The 20,616-nt window shown below is 32.2% G+C and overlaps 2 protein-coding genes and 1 pseudogene across 2 annotated transcripts; 1 reads left to right on the forward strand and 2 right to left on the reverse strand.

Moving 5' to 3' along the window:
- Positions 1-6,011: 6,011 nt before the first annotated feature.
- On the reverse strand, positions 6,012-9,201 carry LOC148569181 (uncharacterized). Its single transcript, XM_088483372.1, has 3 exons — positions 8,910-9,201; positions 8,364-8,471; positions 6,012-6,212 (listed from the first exon to the last, which is right to left on the reverse strand). The coding sequence occupies exons 1-3, from the start codon at positions 9,033-9,035 to the stop codon at positions 6,108-6,110; spliced, it is 339 nt and encodes a 112-aa protein (XP_088339498.1). The 5' UTR covers positions 9,036-9,201; the 3' UTR covers positions 6,012-6,107.
- A 1,282-nt stretch (positions 9,202-10,483) lies between these two features.
- On the reverse strand, positions 10,484-13,188 carry LOC148569182 (histone deacetylase complex subunit SAP18-like). Its single transcript, XM_088483020.1, has 6 exons — positions 12,946-13,188; positions 12,632-12,673; positions 12,377-12,487; positions 11,600-11,692; positions 10,926-11,000; positions 10,484-10,820 (listed from the first exon to the last, which is right to left on the reverse strand). The coding sequence occupies exons 1-6, from the start codon at positions 13,054-13,056 to the stop codon at positions 10,734-10,736; spliced, it is 519 nt and encodes a 172-aa protein (XP_088339146.1). The 5' UTR covers positions 13,057-13,188; the 3' UTR covers positions 10,484-10,733.
- A 1,314-nt stretch (positions 13,189-14,502) lies between these two features.
- On the forward strand, positions 14,503-19,584 carry LOC107639801 (protein FAR1-RELATED SEQUENCE 5-like; annotated as a pseudogene).
- The last annotated feature ends 1,032 nt before the right edge of the window (positions 19,585-20,616 follow it).

Genomic DNA, 20,616 nt, shown 5'->3' on the forward strand with positions numbered 1-20,616 from the left:
AAAATGAAAGGCTGAAGTGAAATAGCAAGTTACCTATGAAATTGTTCCGGTAGAAATGTATAGCTCAACGCGGTGAACGCGTGGCCGCAAACGGTGCGGCGATTGGAGCTCGGACGGAGAAGTTACGACAAATTGATTTTACCGTCAACATATGGTTTCTCTCCTTTCCTCCCCTGGAAAGCTTCCTGCGTCGTTATGAAAGTGGGGAGAAGGAAGAGCTCGTGGCTCTCTTTTTAGTTGCTGGTTCGGTTGGGCCCATGGGCCCGGTTTGGACCCGGTTCAACCAGTTCGGCCCGTTCGGTCCAATCTTGGACCGATTTCTTCGAAATTGGTGTCAAAATTCTCGTTTCGATGAGCTCTATCCTAATTTAATATAATATTCACATTTCTAATCCTCCTTATTAAAAATTAATTTATTAACTAATTATCTACTAATTTAACCGGGGTTTACACTCTTGAATTTGGTAAACGAAGCCATTAACTTTGATCATTTTTCTCTTGTAAATCTTATACTTTGATTCAGCTTGACTTTAATTCTGATAGATGTAAAATTTTTCTCTCATTGTCTCCATTGAAGTTCTTTGATTCAGACCTCCTAGGAAAAATATAAATTGACTCTCCTTCTAGAACATTTCATTGTTATTGCGTATTTTTGTTAAATTACGATTCTAATTATCCTTTTGACTTCATGCAAACGTTGTCCTTGTCATTTGATTTGCTCTTCCTAGATTTTGTATTCCTCTAAGTAAACTCGAGTTTTCCAATGACTCCTAGACATGGGTAACAATATGTTAGTTTGTTAGTACACAGCTTGTTAACGCAGGAGATGAATTTGGTGAGTTTGAAAATGTTACGGGTTATGGCGTTTGATTTTGCACTGATGTGTTTGAGCACGTGTCAGGTTGCTAAGTTTTCGAACTAAGATCGATTATTTACATTGCCGCTTAATAATGAATGAGTTTAAAATATTGATTGAGTTTGTTGGAAGTCTAAGATAATAATTGAACGTGGATAAAGATGAGAATTCAAAAGGAACGAAAGTTGAGAAGTTTTCATATAAGATAAAGTGTGTTTACGAAAATTTTTACCTCAGATTTCTCTGTTCTAAAATAGAGTTTGACTTTTATCTGTGGTATAACTTTTATACACGTTTGTTTGAATATGAACTTCGAAAATTTTTGAACAAGCATTTGACTTTCTCCCAAGTTTTATGATTACCTTTGGTTAAGTTGTGTACCTAACTATCTTCCTAAAATAATTGAGAAAATATTTTTGCTCTTAGTCCAACTGGTGTTTACTTTGTTTTAAAAATTCTAAATAACCTGTTTCAACATGAAATTGTATTAAAGTAATGCCATATTTATACTTTTGTTATTCTTTTACAACGTGTTTGTTGCGCACCTTTTCTTTAAGAACATAAAATAGTTCTTGAAAAGTTTTATACTCTTCATGAGCAATGCATTCGAAAATATTTTAATCCTACTCTTGAGTCTTGTAAGTTTCGTTTTCGGTTTTAGGCATTCTCCTTTTGTAAATATTATACTTCTTTGACTCAACCTAATTTTGTTCAAGCTACCGCACTACATTTTCTTTTATCGTTCCTATCAGACTTCTTTTATTCGGATATTATTCTTAAGGTTACCAAAATGATTTCTTTCCTAACACTCTTCATTGCTTATATATATCCTTGTTTACTTGTAGTTTCGAATAGTTGAATCTCTGAAGTTGGTATAACATCAGTATACGGACGTTAAGCACATTGTTTTAACCGCAGCTTGTTTCATAACATTTTGCCACCTTACTTTACCATCACATGTTTGAAACATATCATCTTGTACATTAAGCCTATCTTGTAATTCCTGTTTCACATCACACTTATACCCTTTATATTTTTATGCCATATAAAAATCGTGGTATTTGAAACTATATATATATATATATAAATATATACTGAGGACTTTTTGCCTTTTCTTTAAATGAGTTCAAGAGTGAAATTATATGAAATCTCTTTTAATTTATATCAATTTTCAAGGACGAAAATTTTTATAAGGTTGGTAGGATGTAAGACCCATAATTTTCAAAAAAATATTATCATGAGTTAATTTCAATTTGTTTATTCATTAAAGACTTTATTTTTAGAAATTATTTTATTAAAAATAATTAAATCAAATTTTGACAATTAAATTAAAAATTTTACTTAATATTATAATTATTAAATAATTTTCTATATTTAAATTAGATTTTTAATTAATACTCTATACTGCTAATTTTATTAAAATTACCTAAACTACCCTAATCCTAACTCTCTACCCCACCGTCACCCACCCCTTTCCCAAACCTAAACCTAATTGCAAGGGAAACAAAAGTAGAGAAAGAAAAAAAAAATAGGGAAACAGGAATAGGAAGGAAGGAAAGAAGAAAAAAAAAGGAAAGGGAGATCTGAGAAAGAAGAAAAGGGGGAGGAAGAGAGGGAGATCCGAGGGTGAGAGAGCGCCGGTGGAAGGGCGCCGAGGCGGCTAGGCCACGCCGTCGGGTCGCCTTGGCGTCGTCGGAGTAGAGACGCATGCAGAGGAGAAGCCACCACTGCCTCGCGTTCGTCGTCGTCTTCGCGGGTCCCTATCGCAGCCGTCGTCCTCGTTAGGAAGCACGTCGCCACTGCCGTTCGTCCGTCCAGCCCGAGCCGTCGCCATCGCTGCTGGTCCGCCTTGGAGCCGCCGTCATCACCATTGAAGCCAAAGAGAGAGAGAGAGAGAGAGAGAGAGAGAGAGAGAGACGCGGTGAGAGGAGGGTCACGCCCAGCGTCGTCGCCGCCTTTCCTCCGCCGTCACCGAAGCTACTGGGCTCGCCGTCGATGCACCCATGTTGCTGCTGCGTCGCCGGAGCTTCACGTCGCTGTACTGGCCGCTGGAGAATGCAGATGAGGCCTCTGTCTTCTTGGGTTTTGATTGTTGCTAGTTACTCGACTGTACGCCGTTATATGAATCGGGCCAGATTTATTGGTAACCACTCCCTCCTTTTTTGAATTTGTTCCATTTTTATTTTGCTCCGCTATTCTGATTTTGCTGGTATCTTTGCTGTCTTACCGATCAGAATGGTGTTATTGCCACTAGAACGGATGCACAAGTCCCTGATTCTCCTTTGTCGCTCCATCATTCTGTTTTTCTATAACTGTAGTGAATTCCTAACTAAAATCCTTATTGTTATCGTTGTTATATGCTTGTTGAGGGTTTTAGGTATTCACGTTTCAGGGTTGAACCATTGTAACTATAGAGCCATGTTTGATGGTATTGTTGCAGAGAGTTTTTAGTGTAGCTAATGCCACTGCTGTTGTTTCATTCTCTTAGTACAGTAAGTGTTCTGTTCCGAAACCCTTGCGTTAGTATTCAATTATATATTTTTGAGTTTTACGTAACTTTAATGTCTCAGGGTCAAGTTCTATTGTAAATAGTGCTTTTTGGGCTATACGGCTGCGAGAAATAATCGGAGTCAATGCCATTCAATTTCGGAATGAGGAAAAAAGGGATTCAATGCATTTAATTATGCGGATTGCGAATAATTGAGGTAGGGGTTTTTCTTAAAATCTATTTTACATTACAGTGTTGTGATAAATAGATATTGAGCAAAAAGATATATTTCTGTGATTATATTTGTCTTGTGGTTGTGATGGTTTGTTGGACTGGATTATTGGGTACTTGATTGCTTGAGTGAAGTACGATCGTTGATAAGAAGTGGATTTGAAAAGTTATTTGCTTGATTATTAGGAAAAGTGGTTTTTCTTGGTTTGAAGTTAAAGCGGTTTGATTTTGAGTCGGTCTGATTTTATAAATGATTTAATGCTTGAGCTGGTTTGACTTTAAAAAGAGTTTTATTATTGGAATTGGTCTGGTTTGAAAATAATTTGATACTGGAATTGGTTGAATCTTGGGAAGTGATTGAGATTTAGAAATGGTTTGAGAAATGTTTGGATGGGACCCGAAAAGGGTGGCAGTATCCGAGTTTTAGAGGAGATGCTGCCGAAATTTTTAAAATTAGAAGCTTCATTGAAAGTAGTTATTTTAAAAAAAGGTTAGTATTATATGATTTAAAACTACCTCAATTATCAAAGGAAGAGTTATGTTTTGGATATTGGGAATTGTTAGTGAACGGAATGGAAAGAAGGGTGATTGAGAATTTTCTTTGAAATATGGTTTTTGAATGAATTTGAAAATGAGATTTGGATTGATGAATGATTATGATGTTGAGAATGTTGAGATATGATCTTTGAATTATTCATATGGCTTATGAATTTGAAATATCTGAGATACGAGATTCCCTGGATTAAGTGTCGTGGCTTGCCACCACGTGTACCAGGTTGAAAACTCGATACTTTGTTGACCCTACGACGTAAGTGTGACCGGGCACTATATAAATTTTTGGGAATGTTACCCCCATTGAGCAATATTGATTATTTGAGAAAAAAACTATGCATAGACTCTTGGGGATGCACGTCGGGGGACAGTCTAAGGACAATTTAGACTTGTCGGGTTGGCTGGATAACCGACAGATAAGCCTCATCAGCCATAGGACAGGCATGCATCATATGCATTTGTATGCTTTGCTTGGGTTTGAACTTGTTTTGGTTTGCCTAATTGCTAAACTGTTCTTAACTGCTACTTGAACTATGTGCTGTAACTGCTACCTACTTGTGCTTTCCTTGTCTGTCTTGCCTGTGTTTGTCCTGGCATGTTACATTTGAGAATGAACTTTGGTGCTGAATTAATGATTGTGTTGTTTGATTGCGTGGTTGGTTTCTGATTGAGATTTTCTTATAAGAAAGGAAGGCTTTCGGATTTCGGAAAGATTAAATATTGTTTCTTTTAAAAGGTTTTGATCGATTACTTACTGGTTTTTAAAGAATTCATAAGGCATTGATAATCACTGAGCTTGAAAATAATTTTCTCGTTAAATATCTTCTTATGACAACTTTAAAACTCCGTGGTGAGACCATGTGGTTAGGTTCTCCCCCCTCTACAGCTTTACCTTTTCAGGAACCAGATGAGGAAGCATTATGGAAAGTTATACTGCGTTTGATTTATATATGTTGTTGTATTAATTAGATTATTTTCTTCCTTCGTCTTTGTTATTACAAGTTTGTAAGAGGGATAAGAGTTGTATGTTTTATATGTATATATTATGAGTTATTATGTAAGGAGTCTTGTATATGAATCTATGCCTGCTTGTATTTTTCTTAAGACAAAGTATTTATTTCCGGTTTTCAAAGAAATCAGCGATAGAGTGTCGAGTCACAGGCTCCTATTTTAATATTTAATATGTAAAGTAGTCGTAATACTTCTTGCCATCAGAGTAGTGCAGCCGGAAGCGTGACTTCTGATAGTGAGGGTGTTACAATTTAAGCTATTACTCATTGGCTTATAATGTGTATTATTGTTCCTATTAAAAATGATAAATTAAATAAAAAATTAATTATAAATAATAATAAAAATATAACTAGTAAAAAATTAGAACCTAAAATAATAATAAAAATAAGATTATTAAGAGTACTTAAAAAGAGTACTAAAATATGTTATTTTATATATTATTTTTAATTTAATAAATAAATATTAATTTTTACTATAAAAAATACTTAAAAAGTTGTTAACTTTTATATGTTATTTTTAATTTCATAAATAAATATTAATTTTTAATATAATAATAAAAAATTATAATATATTAAAATAGAGTACTATAAACAAATACTATGTAAAAATACTAAAAAAATATAAAAAAAGATGAAATATATTTAAAAAAATAATATTATAATTTAATATTATATTTTTTTAGTAATTAATTAATTATTTATCTAAAAATGATTTTAACTAATATTATACAAATAATATTTATTTTATCAAAATTAATTTTAGTAAAAATTGTCAAACATAAATTATGTTGGCACAAACTCATTTTTATCTAAAATCAATTCTATAAAATCACTCTCATTCAAATTTCAAACCAATGTAAATCCAAACACACACTAAGCGACTGGAATAGACACCAATTTATCAAAAATAATAACAACAGAGTCACCAATAATGTTAATAAATAAATAAATAAATTGAACATATATATACTTAAATAAAGTAGAGTGAAATGGTTTCACTTGCTTGGAATTCAGAAGGCTGTAACTGCATAAGGTCATCTATTCTTCTTTCTTCAAAACACATTGTCCTTCCCAGCTTCATCAACCAATCAAATATGCACACAATTTATTAGAAAGAATTGAAGCACACAATTTTTTAGCGGCTTCTGAATCAAATACGTTTTTTAGTTTAACAAATTTTGTGCGGAGCAAAAAAAATGCCACCACAGTAAAAATATTAATATATAGATAGATAAATAATTTGAAAAAATTGATAATTTGATAATAAATTTATACAATAATTGGCAAATTGGTATGAATGAAAACCGGACTTTGAATATATAACAATATACCAAGTTCTTAAAAAAGTTAAAATAAAATAAAATAAAAACAAAAAATATTTGAATAGAGAAAATTTACCCTACGAATTCTGCGAATTTTACGTTCATCAATGAACACTCGAGCAAAGAGCAAAGGAGAGCATTGTATTTTCTCTTAAATACGGAATAAATTCGTTTATCTTTAAAATATATGCAATTAAACAATAATAACAATAATTAATAGTTAACTCCACTAAATAGAATCGTTTACAAAATAGGGTAATTAATGAAAAGAAAGGAGAAAAAAAAAGAGTCATAGATGCTCCTCAAGGAAATTAAGTTAGTCACATTTTGATGCAGTAAGTACACAGAATTCTATAGTCACATCACGTTTGGATCATTAAATAGTCTCATAATAAAATATATTTTTTAAGTTTTTTAATAACTGTTAAATAGTTCGTTTCTAATTTTAATTATAAATTAACCCTATATATTTTATTTAATCATAAAAACTATTTTTTATTTTATAAATTATTATTTATCATTCATCTATTATGTTTATTAATAATCAAAAACAAAAATAATAACGAATTAGATCTTCCATTGATTGTAATAACTTTTTGTCAATCCCAATCGATTAAAAGTTTATCTTTGATCCATTACATCTTTCGGGAATTTTAAAATCGTATTTTTTAGAAAATTAATTGATTGGATTAACAAAACAATCGATTGAATTTCTAAAAAATACGATTTTAAGTTATGGAAAATTTGAAATTCAATCGATTGTTTTGTTAATCCAATCGATTGATTTTCATAATCCAATCGATTGATTTTCTAAAAAATACGATTTTAAAATTCTCGACGCATGTAATGGATCAAAGATAAACTTTTAATCGATTGAAATTACCAAAAAGTTATTACGATCAATGGAAGATCTAATTTGTTATTGTTTTTGTTTTTTATTTTTAGTAAATATAATAGATAAATGATAAAATAATAATTTATTAAATAAAAAAATTTATAATTAAATAAAATATATGGAGTTAATTTGTAATTAAAATTAAAAATAAACTATTTAACAATTATTGAAAAACTTAAAAAAAATATTTTATTAACATTTTGGGATCTAGTGCCAAATAAGTATATATCTTTAAACAAAATTAAAACAACTTTTCCGCAACCATCCATAATTTCACAATTTATGGTTAACAACCGTAGCTGTGGCCGCAATATTGTTATTGTGGTGTGCATATATTCCCCTTTTCTATATTAGCAATTTAAACCGATGGACAACATTAAAAAAAATATATTCAAATTGATTTTCAATCAATTTTAAACGGTGAATTTTATCTAATTTTTTTATTTAAAAGGGTAAGTTACTCTTTAAAATAAAGAGGATTGGATAGAATTTATCATTTTAAATTGTATATTTTGATCATAATAAATTTTTATTATCTAAAAATTCTTAACAATTGCTTCTATCCACTATTAGTTTAAAAATAACTAATTTATTTTATACTAATAATATTTTTGACATTTAAGGTCTGTTTGGAAAAGTTCAAAAGCTATTTTTTTTACTTTTGATTTATAAAAAGTTATATTAATAGTGTTTGGTACAATTTTTTAGATAAATTTTTTATTTTTCAATAAAATTATTTAAGAATTTTTAAAAAAGTTAAAAAATGTGACTTCTCCTATTTTCAAAAACTATTTTATCACTTCTATTTATTTGTCTTGTAATAATTTATTAGAATTTATTTGACCACCAAAAACAATAGAACACTAATCTATTCAATGTGAAAATTTTTTCACGAATTAATAAAACTTTATTGGGAACTTATAATTTTTTGGAGATTAATTTGGGTGTTTACTCAAAAAATAAATCAGAATAATAATAATAAAATAACAAGGAAGAGTTTTGTGCGTACTGCTTCAGTTAGCTCTGGAAGATCAGCATCCATAGATGTCGAGAGACGAAAGCGTGGGGGATTGATTCCTGTTCCTGCAAAGTCTGGCTGGCTATGATGTCTTCCAAACTATGCCACAGTACAAAGCAACTCATTATTACTATCTCCGTATATTAATAATCTTTAATTAAATAAAGTATATTCAAAGAGAATTTGTATGTTCTGTCACACACAAATTAAAGAGCATCCAAGAAATGAAAAGAAATATCTTAAAGAAAATTATAATCGCTACGGGAATCTGCAAGCAATTTTTGGAAACAAAATTAAAAAGAAATCAGAATAAGCATAAAACAAAACCGAAAAAGAAACATGTCGTAAAAAAATTAAAAATAAAGTTAAAGAAACAATCATTTTACTCTGAATTTTCGTTTCAATTTATATATCTATCTATCAGAAACGTGACATATATGATCTTCATTATTTCAGTATATCGGAGATGATTTCAATTTATGATCTTCTATGATGAAAACAAAGTAACGGAACGTGGAGAGAGAGAGAGAGAAGTACAGGAGGAGGTTTATAGTCAGAGTCGTTAGAAGAAGGTTCAGAGTCAGAGTCGTGAGAATAAGATGGTGTCGGTGGCGGCGCGGGTGTGCCGGTGGTTGCCACGGAGACCTTTGCTTCTTCCCCCATTTCTCTTCTTCTTCTTGATCACTAACTCTTTGATACACCATTTCTTGCAGTTCACGCAAATCAATCAAGTACGATTCTTGAAGAAACCATGCAACTAATTAACACTATGCTCTGCTACGCAACAATATGACAAGCTGGTTTTTGTTTTAAAGAGAAATTTGGAAAAGCAAAATCTTAGACAATAAAACTCTGCACGTTGTCAAAACTTATTCCAGTTAGTTGAGGAACTAACTAACTAACTCTCTTCTTAACCGTCAGGTTGCATTCTTCACGCTGCACACTATACTGTATCTAGCTAAGTACAATTCAATTCGCATTGTATTTTTATTTTATTTTACTGGGGGAGGGGGGAACTTTAATTTTAGATAGAAAAAATAATAATTTGATGGAAAAAGTTAATTAAGAAAATAAGTAAGGAAAGCGGAGGAGAGCGGCAGGGTTATAAAACCGGAATCGAACCGGTCAATTCGACAAAATAAATGGTGAGAAAATAAATTTGACTCTAATTGTGAGAAAATGAATTTGACTCTAATTTAGGTTTAAGAACATTACGGCTCGACACAAACAAAACCGAACCCAAACCGGTACAAAAAACTTTATGCATCCACGGTAGATTGGCGATGAATGTGATCCACTCTACATTATTTTCGCAAGTTATCATTCTTTTTCCACATCGGCCTTACAAAGTGTGTGTTTGGATTACAGTTTGCAAATGAGAGTTTGCATAAAATTGATTTTGCAAATTTGATTTTGATCAAAAGTAAAACATATTATTCACCTAAATCTTAATATTAGAATAGTCATTCGTACACTTCGTGAATTGAACATCCGATCGATATATCCATTATTCATATTATTTAATATTTTTATTATCTATCTATATTTTTCCTTTTTTTAATCACTTTTTACGTTAATTAATATACATATTCTATACCATCTTTAATTAAATTATTTTATATTTATTTAATTTAATTTTACTTTAGTATTTATTCTTTTTTAAATTAATCATATTTTTAAAATTATATATAATTGTTAAAATGAATTTTAAATAATTTAAATATTTACAAATTAAAAAATAAAAATGTTCATTATTAATCGTAATGTTTTTTTTTTCTTTCTATGATTATATAATATTTTTAATAAAAATTTATAATCTCAATAAAAGTTTTAAAGTACTCATTACTCATTAGTCGATTTTAGTAATTTTTTATTAGATTTGCTTGAAGATTTGATTTATAGGTGCTTTTAAATTTTATTTATTGATAAGTGAATTAACAAATATTAACAAATATAAAATAATAATTTGACTTTATCAACAACATGTTTTTTGGGTTTAGCTTGGTCAATTTTTTTTTTGGAAGGTGGTTTAGCTAACAGTAGCTAGGCCTGTTACTTGACATTTGAAAAATAAATCAACCAAGATTGGACACAAAATTAAATGACATACATCAACAATATCAATCATTAGGGGTGTGCATGCACTGCACTGAACATTTTTCACTTTGCTCTTTTGTCTCCATCCGAACAAAGATACAACTAATAATCACTTTAGATTTTTTTTTTTTTTTTTTAAAATGTTGTTTTTTCCCCCTGATTGTAGTTGTAACACAAACTAAAGTAAAACCTTCTTAAGCATGTGCATGTGCATTGTGCAACGTAACTATGAAATCTTTTAGTGAGGAAATAGACACATCCAATTTAAAAAAAACTTTTAGTGAATGCTCCTGTTTCTTCAATCATTAAGCGGCGGGGATAACGAATTGACACATCCAAGTAATCACCAATCTGCCAAAAATAATAACAACAGAGTCACCAATAATGTTAATAAATAAATAAATAAATTGAACATATATATAGTTAAATAAAGTAGAGTGAAATGGTGTCACTTGCTTGGAATCCACTTTGTTCTAAGCTCTTATGGTCATCTAGTATTCTTTCTTCAGCATAACACATTGTCCTTCCCAGCTTCATCAACCAATCAAATATGCACACAATTTATTAGAAAGAATTGAAGCTACATTAAAAAATATACAAAGTGACGAAAATATTACATAATCTACATGCGACTAAATTATGGGGAAGCCATAGCATGTATTATTTTTAAAAAAAATGAAAAAGGAAGAAAAAATGGCTGATTGACTTTGAAAGGCTTTTATATTAATATGTTTATTTTTACATATACTTATCTATTATTGTTCTTCCTACGACAGCGTTTTAATTGTTTTTTCTTGCAAAATACAAAATTGCTAAAAGATAAAAAACACATTCGACTTAGAAAATATTGAACCATTTAGCGCATCTTGTTTTAGGGTCTTCTGAGTCAAATATGTTTTTTAGTTTAGCAAATTTTGTGCAGAGCAAAAAAAAAAATGCCACAATAGTAAAATTAATAATATATAGATAAATAATTTAAAAAAAATTGATAATTTGAAAATAAATTTATAAAATAATTGGCAAATTAGTATGAAAACCGCGCTTTGAATATATAGCAATATACCAAGTCCCTAAAAAGATTAGAATAAAATAAAATAAAAAGAAAAAACATTTGAATAGAGAAAATTTACCCTACGAATTCCGCGAATTCCACGTTCATCGGTGAACACTCGAGCAAAGGAGAACTTTGTATTTTCTCTTAAATTCGGAAAAGCTTCTTTTGTCTTTAAAATATATGTAATTAAACAATAATAACAATAATTAATAGTTAGCTCCACTAGATAAAATCGTCTACAAAACAGGGCAATTAATGAAAAGAAAGGGGAAAAAATCATATATGCTCCTCAAGGAAATTATAGATAACAGAGAACACAAACACATAATGGTAAATAATGAATCTTTTGTTTTATGAGAAGTTGCCATTTTTATAACCTGAACACTACATAATGGACAATTAAGTTCATCACATTTTGACATCATCCGACTATATATCTTGAAACAAAATTAAAACAACTTTTCCATAACTATCCATGATTTCACAATTTATGGTTAACGCTGTGGCCGCAATATTGTTATTGTGGTGTGCACATATTTTTTTCTCTATATTAGCAATTTAAAACCATGGACAACATTTAAAAAAATATCCAAATTGATTTTCAACCAATTTTAAATTGTATATTTTTATTATCTAAAAATTCTTAATAATTATTTCTGTTGCACAGAATAATGATCTATTTGTCAATTTAAAAATGACTAATTTATTTATACGGATGATATTTTTTATGTTTAATTGTCTTATAATAAAATTTTATTGGTAACTTAAATTTTTTAGAGATCAATTTGGGTGTTTAATAAAAAAATAAATCAGAATAATAAAAAAATAATAAAGAAAAGAGTTTTGTGCATACTATTTCAGTTAGGTCTCGAAGAGTGGCATCATCCATCCGTATATGCGTAAAATACCATGGGAGATAGATCACTGTTCCTGCAAACTCTGCATGGCTATGATGTCTTCCAAACTATGCCACAATATAAAGCAATAATTCATTATTACGATATCTCCGTATATTAATTATCTTTAATTAAATGAAGTATATTCAAAGAGAATTTGTATGTTCTGTCACACACAAATTTAAGAGCATCCAAGAAATGAAAAGAAATACCTTAAAGAAAGTTCTAATCGCTAATTCTGGTGGGGGCATAAACTGCAAGCAATTTTTGGAAACAAAATTACAAAGAAATCAGAACAAGCGTGAAACGAAACAGAAAAAGAAACATGCTGTAAAAAAAAATAAAAAGTTATAGAAACAATCATTTTACTCTGAATTTTTGTTTCAATTTATATATCTAACTATCTATCAGAAATGTGACATATATGATATTCATTATTTCAGTATACCAGAGATGATTTCAATTTATGATCTTCTATGATTAAAACAAAGTAACGGCATGTGGAGAGAGAGAGAGACAGACAGACATAGAAAAGTAGAGGAGGAGGTTCAGCGTCAGAGTCGTCAGAAGAAGGTGGTGTGGGTGGCGGCGACGGGAGTGCCGGTGGTTGCCACGGATACCTTGCTTCTTCCCCCATTTCTTTTCTTTTTCTTGATCACTAACTCTTTGGTACACAGTTTCTTGCACTTCACGCAAATCAATCAAGTACGATTCTTGAAGAAACCATGCAACTACTTAACACTATGAGAAGCTGGTTTTTCTTTTAAAGAGAAATTTGGAAAAGCAAAATCTTAGACAATAAAACTTTGCACCTTGTCAAAACTTATATCAGTTAGTTGACGAACTAACTAATAACTAACTAACTCTCTTCTTAACCGTCAGCTTGCATTCTTTTGTTATAAAAAAAATTCTCGCTGCACACACTATACTCTATCTAGCGAATTACTTCAATTCTCATCGTATTTTTATTTTATTTTATTGGGGGAGAGAGGAACTTTAATTTTAGATAGAAAAAATAATAATTTGATGGAAAAAGTTAATTAAGAAAATAAGTAAGGAAAGGGGAGGAGAGGGGCAGGGTTATAAAACCCAAATCGAACTGCTCAATTCGACAAAAAAAAAAAAAAGAGTAATATCTCAAATAGGTCAGTAAGAATTTAGCGTCTGACATATTTGTCTTCCAAAAAAAATTAACTAAATTTTCAGTCCTCAAAAATGTTAGATATATATCATATACGTTCTTAGTCTAAGTTTAGTCGGTAAAACTGAATACTCTCTCTCCTACGTGAAAGTTATCAGTGTAACATGTCAGGTTTAACGTTATGTGTCACTTTCAAGACACATGGTCTCTGCATACGTGGCTAAAACGATGTCGTTTAAGTACTTCTTCAAACGACGCCGTTTTGACCGGGACAGATTAGTCCCCAATCTTTTTCTTAGAAGTATTATAAAACAACAACGTTCTGAATGAGGACTTACTATAAAAACATAGATCCTCTCCCTTTGTCTCTGTAAAATTATCTGAAGCCCCAAACTTTCACCCAAATTTTATAAGGTAACCATTCATCTTCTTCAATCCTATTAACGTTGACTGAAGACTGGTTGGTGGCGGTAGTGTGTATGCATATCGCCATTGTTGGAGGTAAGTTTACTATTTTTTTTTTCCTAATTAAACTGGAGGTGAAGATTGAAGTATGACTAACATGCATGTAATGTGTAGAGTAGATCAAAGATAGTATGTTGTTAGTGTAGGTTAAGTCAGAGTTGTAAAATGATTTAGGTTGTGCCGTTTCATAATAACGTTAACAATGTCAGTGTTAAAAAATTGAATTCTATTTTAATGTTGTTGTAATTTATTTGTTACTTGTTTAAATTGTGATAGATTTTTATTTTCTGATATTTAGATAATTGAAGATGTGGTACTTGTATTTCACCATGGTGGAAGTTTTGTTAGAGACAACAGTGGGTATTTGTGTACATCAATGGAGAAGTCAACAAATTTTTTTCAATGGATATTGACTTGATATGTTTCTTTGACCTGAAGAATTTTTTTTTGGATTTGGATTACCATGACTACAAGGCAATGTATTGGTATGATTCTACTTCAGTTAACTTGAAATCTGTTCTTCACTCAATTTACAGAGACAAAGAGATCAGAGATATGCAAAAGAACAAGATGCTAAATGAGGATACTGACGAATTCTACATCTATTTTGACCATCCAATCATGAAAGATATGGAGTTCATTGATGATGACAATGATGCTAGTGTTGAGGAGGTGGATGTGCAATAGGGTATAATGCTGAGGATGATGGTGTTGACAATGATGCAGATATTGAAAGTTCTGATAATGATGAAGGGTATGAGTCTACAGAAGATGCATTGTACAATCTCCTACCTTCTGGATATGATTTTTCGGATTCAAGTAAAGATGAAGAGAAAGTCGGAGGTGGTAAAAAAGGAAAGAATAATGGAAAGAAGAAATCTCCAATCAAGATTTTACATAAAAAATCAAAAGTTAGTAAATCTATTAATGGGCTAGTTGGCAAGGACAATGGCAAGTCAAAACAATAGGCATTGGAAGAGAGGAAGTAACTGGACCATCTGTTTAAAAAAAAATTTATAGTGGGCCTACCAAGCCCAATAAACGTGATTATGAATCTGTTGGAATAGAAAAGGTTGTTAATGGCCTTCTAATGATAACAAAAATAATGCTACACCTGCTAGTGCCAATGAGACTGTATCAAAGTCCAGAAAACCTGTTACACTTGATGAAGAATTTGGTGTGGAGTTATTACCTGAATCAGATATTGAGTTTGAGTATGAGTTTGAACAATTTTTTATTCTGAAAGATTCAGTGATGATAGAAGAAATAGGTTTGATTGGCCTCAGTTTAATTTAAATGCAGAATTTGGGAAGGTCTAATTTTAGCTAAACATGGGGTTTGAATCACTTGAACAGTTTAAGCATACTTTGAAGAATTTCACCATAATAAAAAGTAAAAGAATATTTTACATAAAAAATAATAAAAAAGGGTTAGAATTGTTTGTATACATAGAGAATTCATGTCTAAAAAAAAGGTGCAAAAAGCCAAAACAAAATTTTTAAAAGATATCATTAGATACCTAACTGAAAAAAAAATCAATACAAATAAAATTATACAAACTTGTTTCTTAAAAATACTTAAGAATATTTGTAGCAAGTAGCAACATTACATTTATAGAACGAAATAATTTTTAAAAGATTTTATAATCTCAATAAAAGTTTTAAAGTACTCATTACTCGTTAGTCGATTTTAGGGATTTCTTATTAGATTTGCTTGAAGATTTGGTTTATAGCTGCTTTTAAATTTTATTTATTCATAAGTGAATTAACAACTATTAACAAATATAAAATAATAATTTACTTTATCAATAACATGTTTTTTGGGTTTAGCTAGGTCAATTTTTTGTTTTTACTTTTTGGAAGGTGGTTTAGCTACTTGACATTTGAAAAATAAATAAACCAAGATTGGACACAGAATTAAATGACATACATCAACAATATCAATCATAATAGCATACTTGTCCATAAGAAAGATACAACTTTGCTCTTTTGTCCCCATCCGAACAAAGATACAACTAATACTCTAAGGTGAGTTTTAGCCTGGGCCTCCCTGATTCAGGTGCCGTATGTGCTTCGTACAGTCTGATACAAGTTTCTGCATTCGTGTCCTGTTTCACTAGTATTTTTGTTTTGACCATTAGAGTTATTTATATTACAAGGTTACCTCAAATTTAAAGACAATTCAATAAACATAACCACAGAAGCAATATGGGCCTCAAATCACTTAATGGGTGTGGACCGTTAGGTAAAAAAAGTGATCACATTGTGATAGGATAAAATAAAAAAAAAAGAAGATAGGGCCAAAGAAAAAATAAAGTAAGAAAAGAAGTAGGCCACTGTCGAGACTAATTCATCGTGTCCTGTTGATTCCGCGCTGCGAGGCTAATTCCTTTTTCCGGAAGAGCCACTGTCGTCCCCCAACAAGTCATTCGTCTTCACTGGACGTCCTTGTCATGGGGTTGCATCGCCGTCGTTGAAACCAGTTATGTTCGTCTTCATTGGAGTGCTGCGGAGGAGGATGAGGACGAACGGGTGTTGCAAACGTGATAAAAGAAAGACGATCGCAGACCGTTGAGGGGCGACTGTAAGTGAAGCCATTGTTGATCACAACTCCACGCAAGAGGAGAGGGATACGCAAGTTTGAATGCCGGGTCGGGTTTGGGGAATGGGCTGGTGATCCCCTGAATTTCCTCATCGAAACCCTAGAGTGGCTTCTTAGTTGGAGTGTGTTAATTACGGTATCAATGCTCTATTTTTGTTGTGGACTGTAGCCCCCCTGTGATTTCATTGTCGTGTCCTATCAGTTTTCATGGTAAGGATACTATATTCCTTTCTCGAAATAATATTTTTGCAGCTCAATGTTGTTGATGAAATTTTGTTAAAGTTTGATTTGTGTCTTTGCCGATATGGTTTCAGGCCGGGTTAGAAGATTTTTGTGCAGAGCAAGAAGCACCGCTGTACAGTGAAGGAATGAACGTGTTGCATGATTTAGATCCCCAGGAAAGGACACTCGAAGATGTGTCTGATTGTGTTTCCGATTCCGATGAATATTTTGGTGACAATTTCTATGATGATTGGGACAACAGAGCAATTAACGGGATTGCGGACCTCCAAACCGTGAAGTTTAAAGAGCTAACTGCAGATCAGATTCGAAGGCTTCATTTTCCAGATCGATCGGTTGCCTTTTCATTCTACAACTTGTATGCCAAAATGAATGGTTTTTCTGCAAGGAAGAGTCGGATACGACGCAATGTGAACAATGATGTGACACAACAAGCATTTGTGTGCTTTAGACAAGGTTTTAGAGATTTGTGCTCTGATAATGACGCCGCTCGATGCAAACGGGAACCAAAGCCTACAACTAGATGTGGATGTGGGGCAGAGATGCGTGTGCATATACATGAGGAGACAGGCAGATGGATTGTAAGATACTTTCAAGAAAAACACAACCATGAGATGCTTGATGATATGTTAACTTTTATGCTTCCTGGGCATAGGAAAATGAATTCTGCTGCAATTGATCAGATGAACATGATGCTGAAAGTTGGTATTAAAACTCCTCAAATTTATTCATCATTTGTACACACTGTAGGCGGATTTCATAATGTGCCCTTTTTGAAAAGAGATATGTATAATCAGATAGACAAGCAACAGAGGCTCATAGGCGGTGATGCCAAGGCTTGCCTTAAGTATTTAGAATCAACGGCAGCAGAGAGCCCAGGAATGTTCGTGCGATATCTGGCGGATGATGAGGATCGGTTGGTCCACCTTTTCTGGTCAGACAATTGTAGCCAATTGGACTACCATTTGTTTGGGGATGTGGTAGCATTTGATGCGACTTATCGAAAGAATAAGTATATGTGCCCTTTAGTTATGTTTTCCGGTGTCAATCATCATAACCAAACCATTGTGTTTGCATCTGCACTTGTTGCAAATGAGAACGAGGCAACGTATACGTGGTTACTTGAACAGCTTCTAGATGCCATGAAGGGAAAGAAGCCTCGGTGTGTGATTACCGATGGACATGGAGCAATGAAAAAGGCCATTGAGACTGTGTTTGCCGATGCTTATCACCGCCTATGTGCTTGGCACCTGATAAGGAATGCAACATCAAATCTCAGCAACCCAACATTTACGTCCGAGTTTAAGAAATGTATGCTTTTTGATTATGAGGTGTCAAAGTTTGAAGAGAAATGGGAGAACTTGGTGTCTAGCTTGGGTCTTCATGACAATGAATGGGTTTGTGATCTTTATGCTAGGCGCAAGATGTGGGCAACCGCTCACATGAGAGGACATTTTTTTGGAGGCTTTCGCACAACCTCTAAATGCGAGGGATTGCATTCTATGCTTGGGAAATTTGTTCATTCGAGGCATAACCTGAGAGATTTTGTTGAACAGTTCTTCCGGTGTATTTTCCAAATGAGATCCAGAGAAGCACAGTCTGATTTACAGTCAATTGTTGGAGACCTAGTACTACAAAGTCCCTTGCATGATTTGGAGAGGTCGGCAGCAAACATGCTCACCAGATAGATATTTTTGTTATTTCGTCCAATGCTTTCGAGAGCTTGCACTTTGAAGATTCGTTCGTGCACGTACACACCAACTTTTGAGATTTATATGCTTTCACGTTCTGGAAGTTTGCATAAAGAGTGGCGCTATCTCACTATCCGAATGAAGAAATATACAAGTGTAGTTGCATGAGGATGGAATCGCTTGGAATACCATGTGATCATGTTGTTGCCGTCCTTGTTCATCTTGATGCTACTAAGTTACCCAAGAGTCTCATTCTTGATAGGTGGTCCAAAAATGCACGTTCAAGGGTTCATGCATTCATGGATAATGGCCCCTTTTGCTGGGATTCAATGGTCACTTGCTGTAACTGGATGCTAAGCGATCTTTGCAGGGAGTTATGCCTTCTTGGTTCTGCTGGCGATGCTGAATTCTCCGAACTAAGGGATAAATTTCAGAATGAGATAGTACTTCTTAAGGAACAAAAAAAATGTATGCAAGCTGACAGGGAAAGGACCGAGCCACATGCAGAGTCAACCACCCTTGAGGGCTGCATTAGGAACCCCCTGATGGTGCGTCACAGCAAGCGCCAAAGAAGGGGTTCGATGAGTCACTCATCGCTGCGAGGTGTTAAGCGGTGTGGTGTTTGTCGCCGCGTCGGGCATAACCGGGTGTCATGTGCTTTAAACAGCCAGAGATGCAGACATGGGCATCGTCGTTATAGTAATGCGTTGGAGGAGAACATTCATCATGTTGAGGTTTGTTAAGCAATTCGACTTATAGCATTTGTTTAGATTGTACTTCATTAAGCATATATTACTAATAAAAATAATTAGACAAAAGTACAGTTACTTTACTCTTATATATCTAAATATTTTTTGCTATAAAACATTGATTAATTATGGTTTTTCAGAGCCCCCAAGACGATTGTTATAGGCCGGATTGGACGGATGTGGAATACACTAGTTTCTTTTGGGATGGTGATGGTGGCAGTGACAACTTTGACATGGAGATCCCTGTCTCAGACCCATATTACAGTTCGCAACCCTAAAGCAGCCTGCCGATGATTCCCATTTCACTTTAGTGTTGGTGTTTTTAACGTTATGGTTGTTGCTGTGAGCTTTCACTTATAATTATGTTGTTACTTTAGTTCATGTGTATGTCCATTTTAGTATATAACTGGTGCAAGAATATTGTTGCAGGTGACTCTAATATTTATTTTACTCACTTTTTTTATCCTAAATCCGTCGATTAATGATTTTTCAGTGTTGAAAGCAGCCAACTTTTCTTACCATGATTAGTGAGAAAGTGAATTGCTTAAATTTGGTTTCCTATAGATGATTTACTTATTTAAAGTTTCTGTATAATAAGTCTGATAAATTGTGAAGATTCCATAAAGGAATAACCTGGATGTTGATGTTCACTTGGCATTGGGTTTTGCTTCCCATTACGGCAAATTAGGGACTACGGAGTATTTGATGGAAGAGGGGAATGCCATAGCATTTGTATTTAGAAAATTTTAAATTTATGTGTGAAAATTTAGAACTTTTTTTTATTATAATCTGTGAGTACTCTTTTTTAACTTAAGTTGGTCTTTCTAAAATATACACGTAGTCGTATTATTGTACTCATATGATTAGTTATGTTTATTTAGTTTTAAAAAAAATTACCATTTAAAATCAATAAATTTAAATTAAAAAAATTAATATACTTGTAGTAATTTTAAATGAATGTACTTGTATTAATAAGAATAATCAATAACGGTAATTATGTTATTAGCTTGCCAATAAAATATTTAAGTATACATTATACACTTAATATAAATAGATGTCAACAAAACTCACTAAATTTGTCCTTTAAAAAAATTAGGCAATTATTAATATAAAAGTTACATAATTACTGTTGTATATTATATAGAATTTGGAATATCTAATTCATTTAACATTAATTTGGAAAGTTATATGAAAAATTACTACTAAATAATTGAATCATCCTCAGATAATAAAATATCAAATTCTATCTAAATTTTAGAAATTAAATAAAACATTATAGAATCTTAATAACCGACCTTAAAAGTCTTAAT

This window comes from Arachis ipaensis, chromosome B4 (assembly GCF_059453495.1).
Source record: "Arachis ipaensis isolate K30076 ecotype BB chromosome B4, ASM5945349v1, whole genome shotgun sequence".
In the NCBI taxonomy this organism is placed as follows: Eukaryota; Viridiplantae; Streptophyta; class Magnoliopsida; order Fabales; family Fabaceae; genus Arachis; species Arachis ipaensis.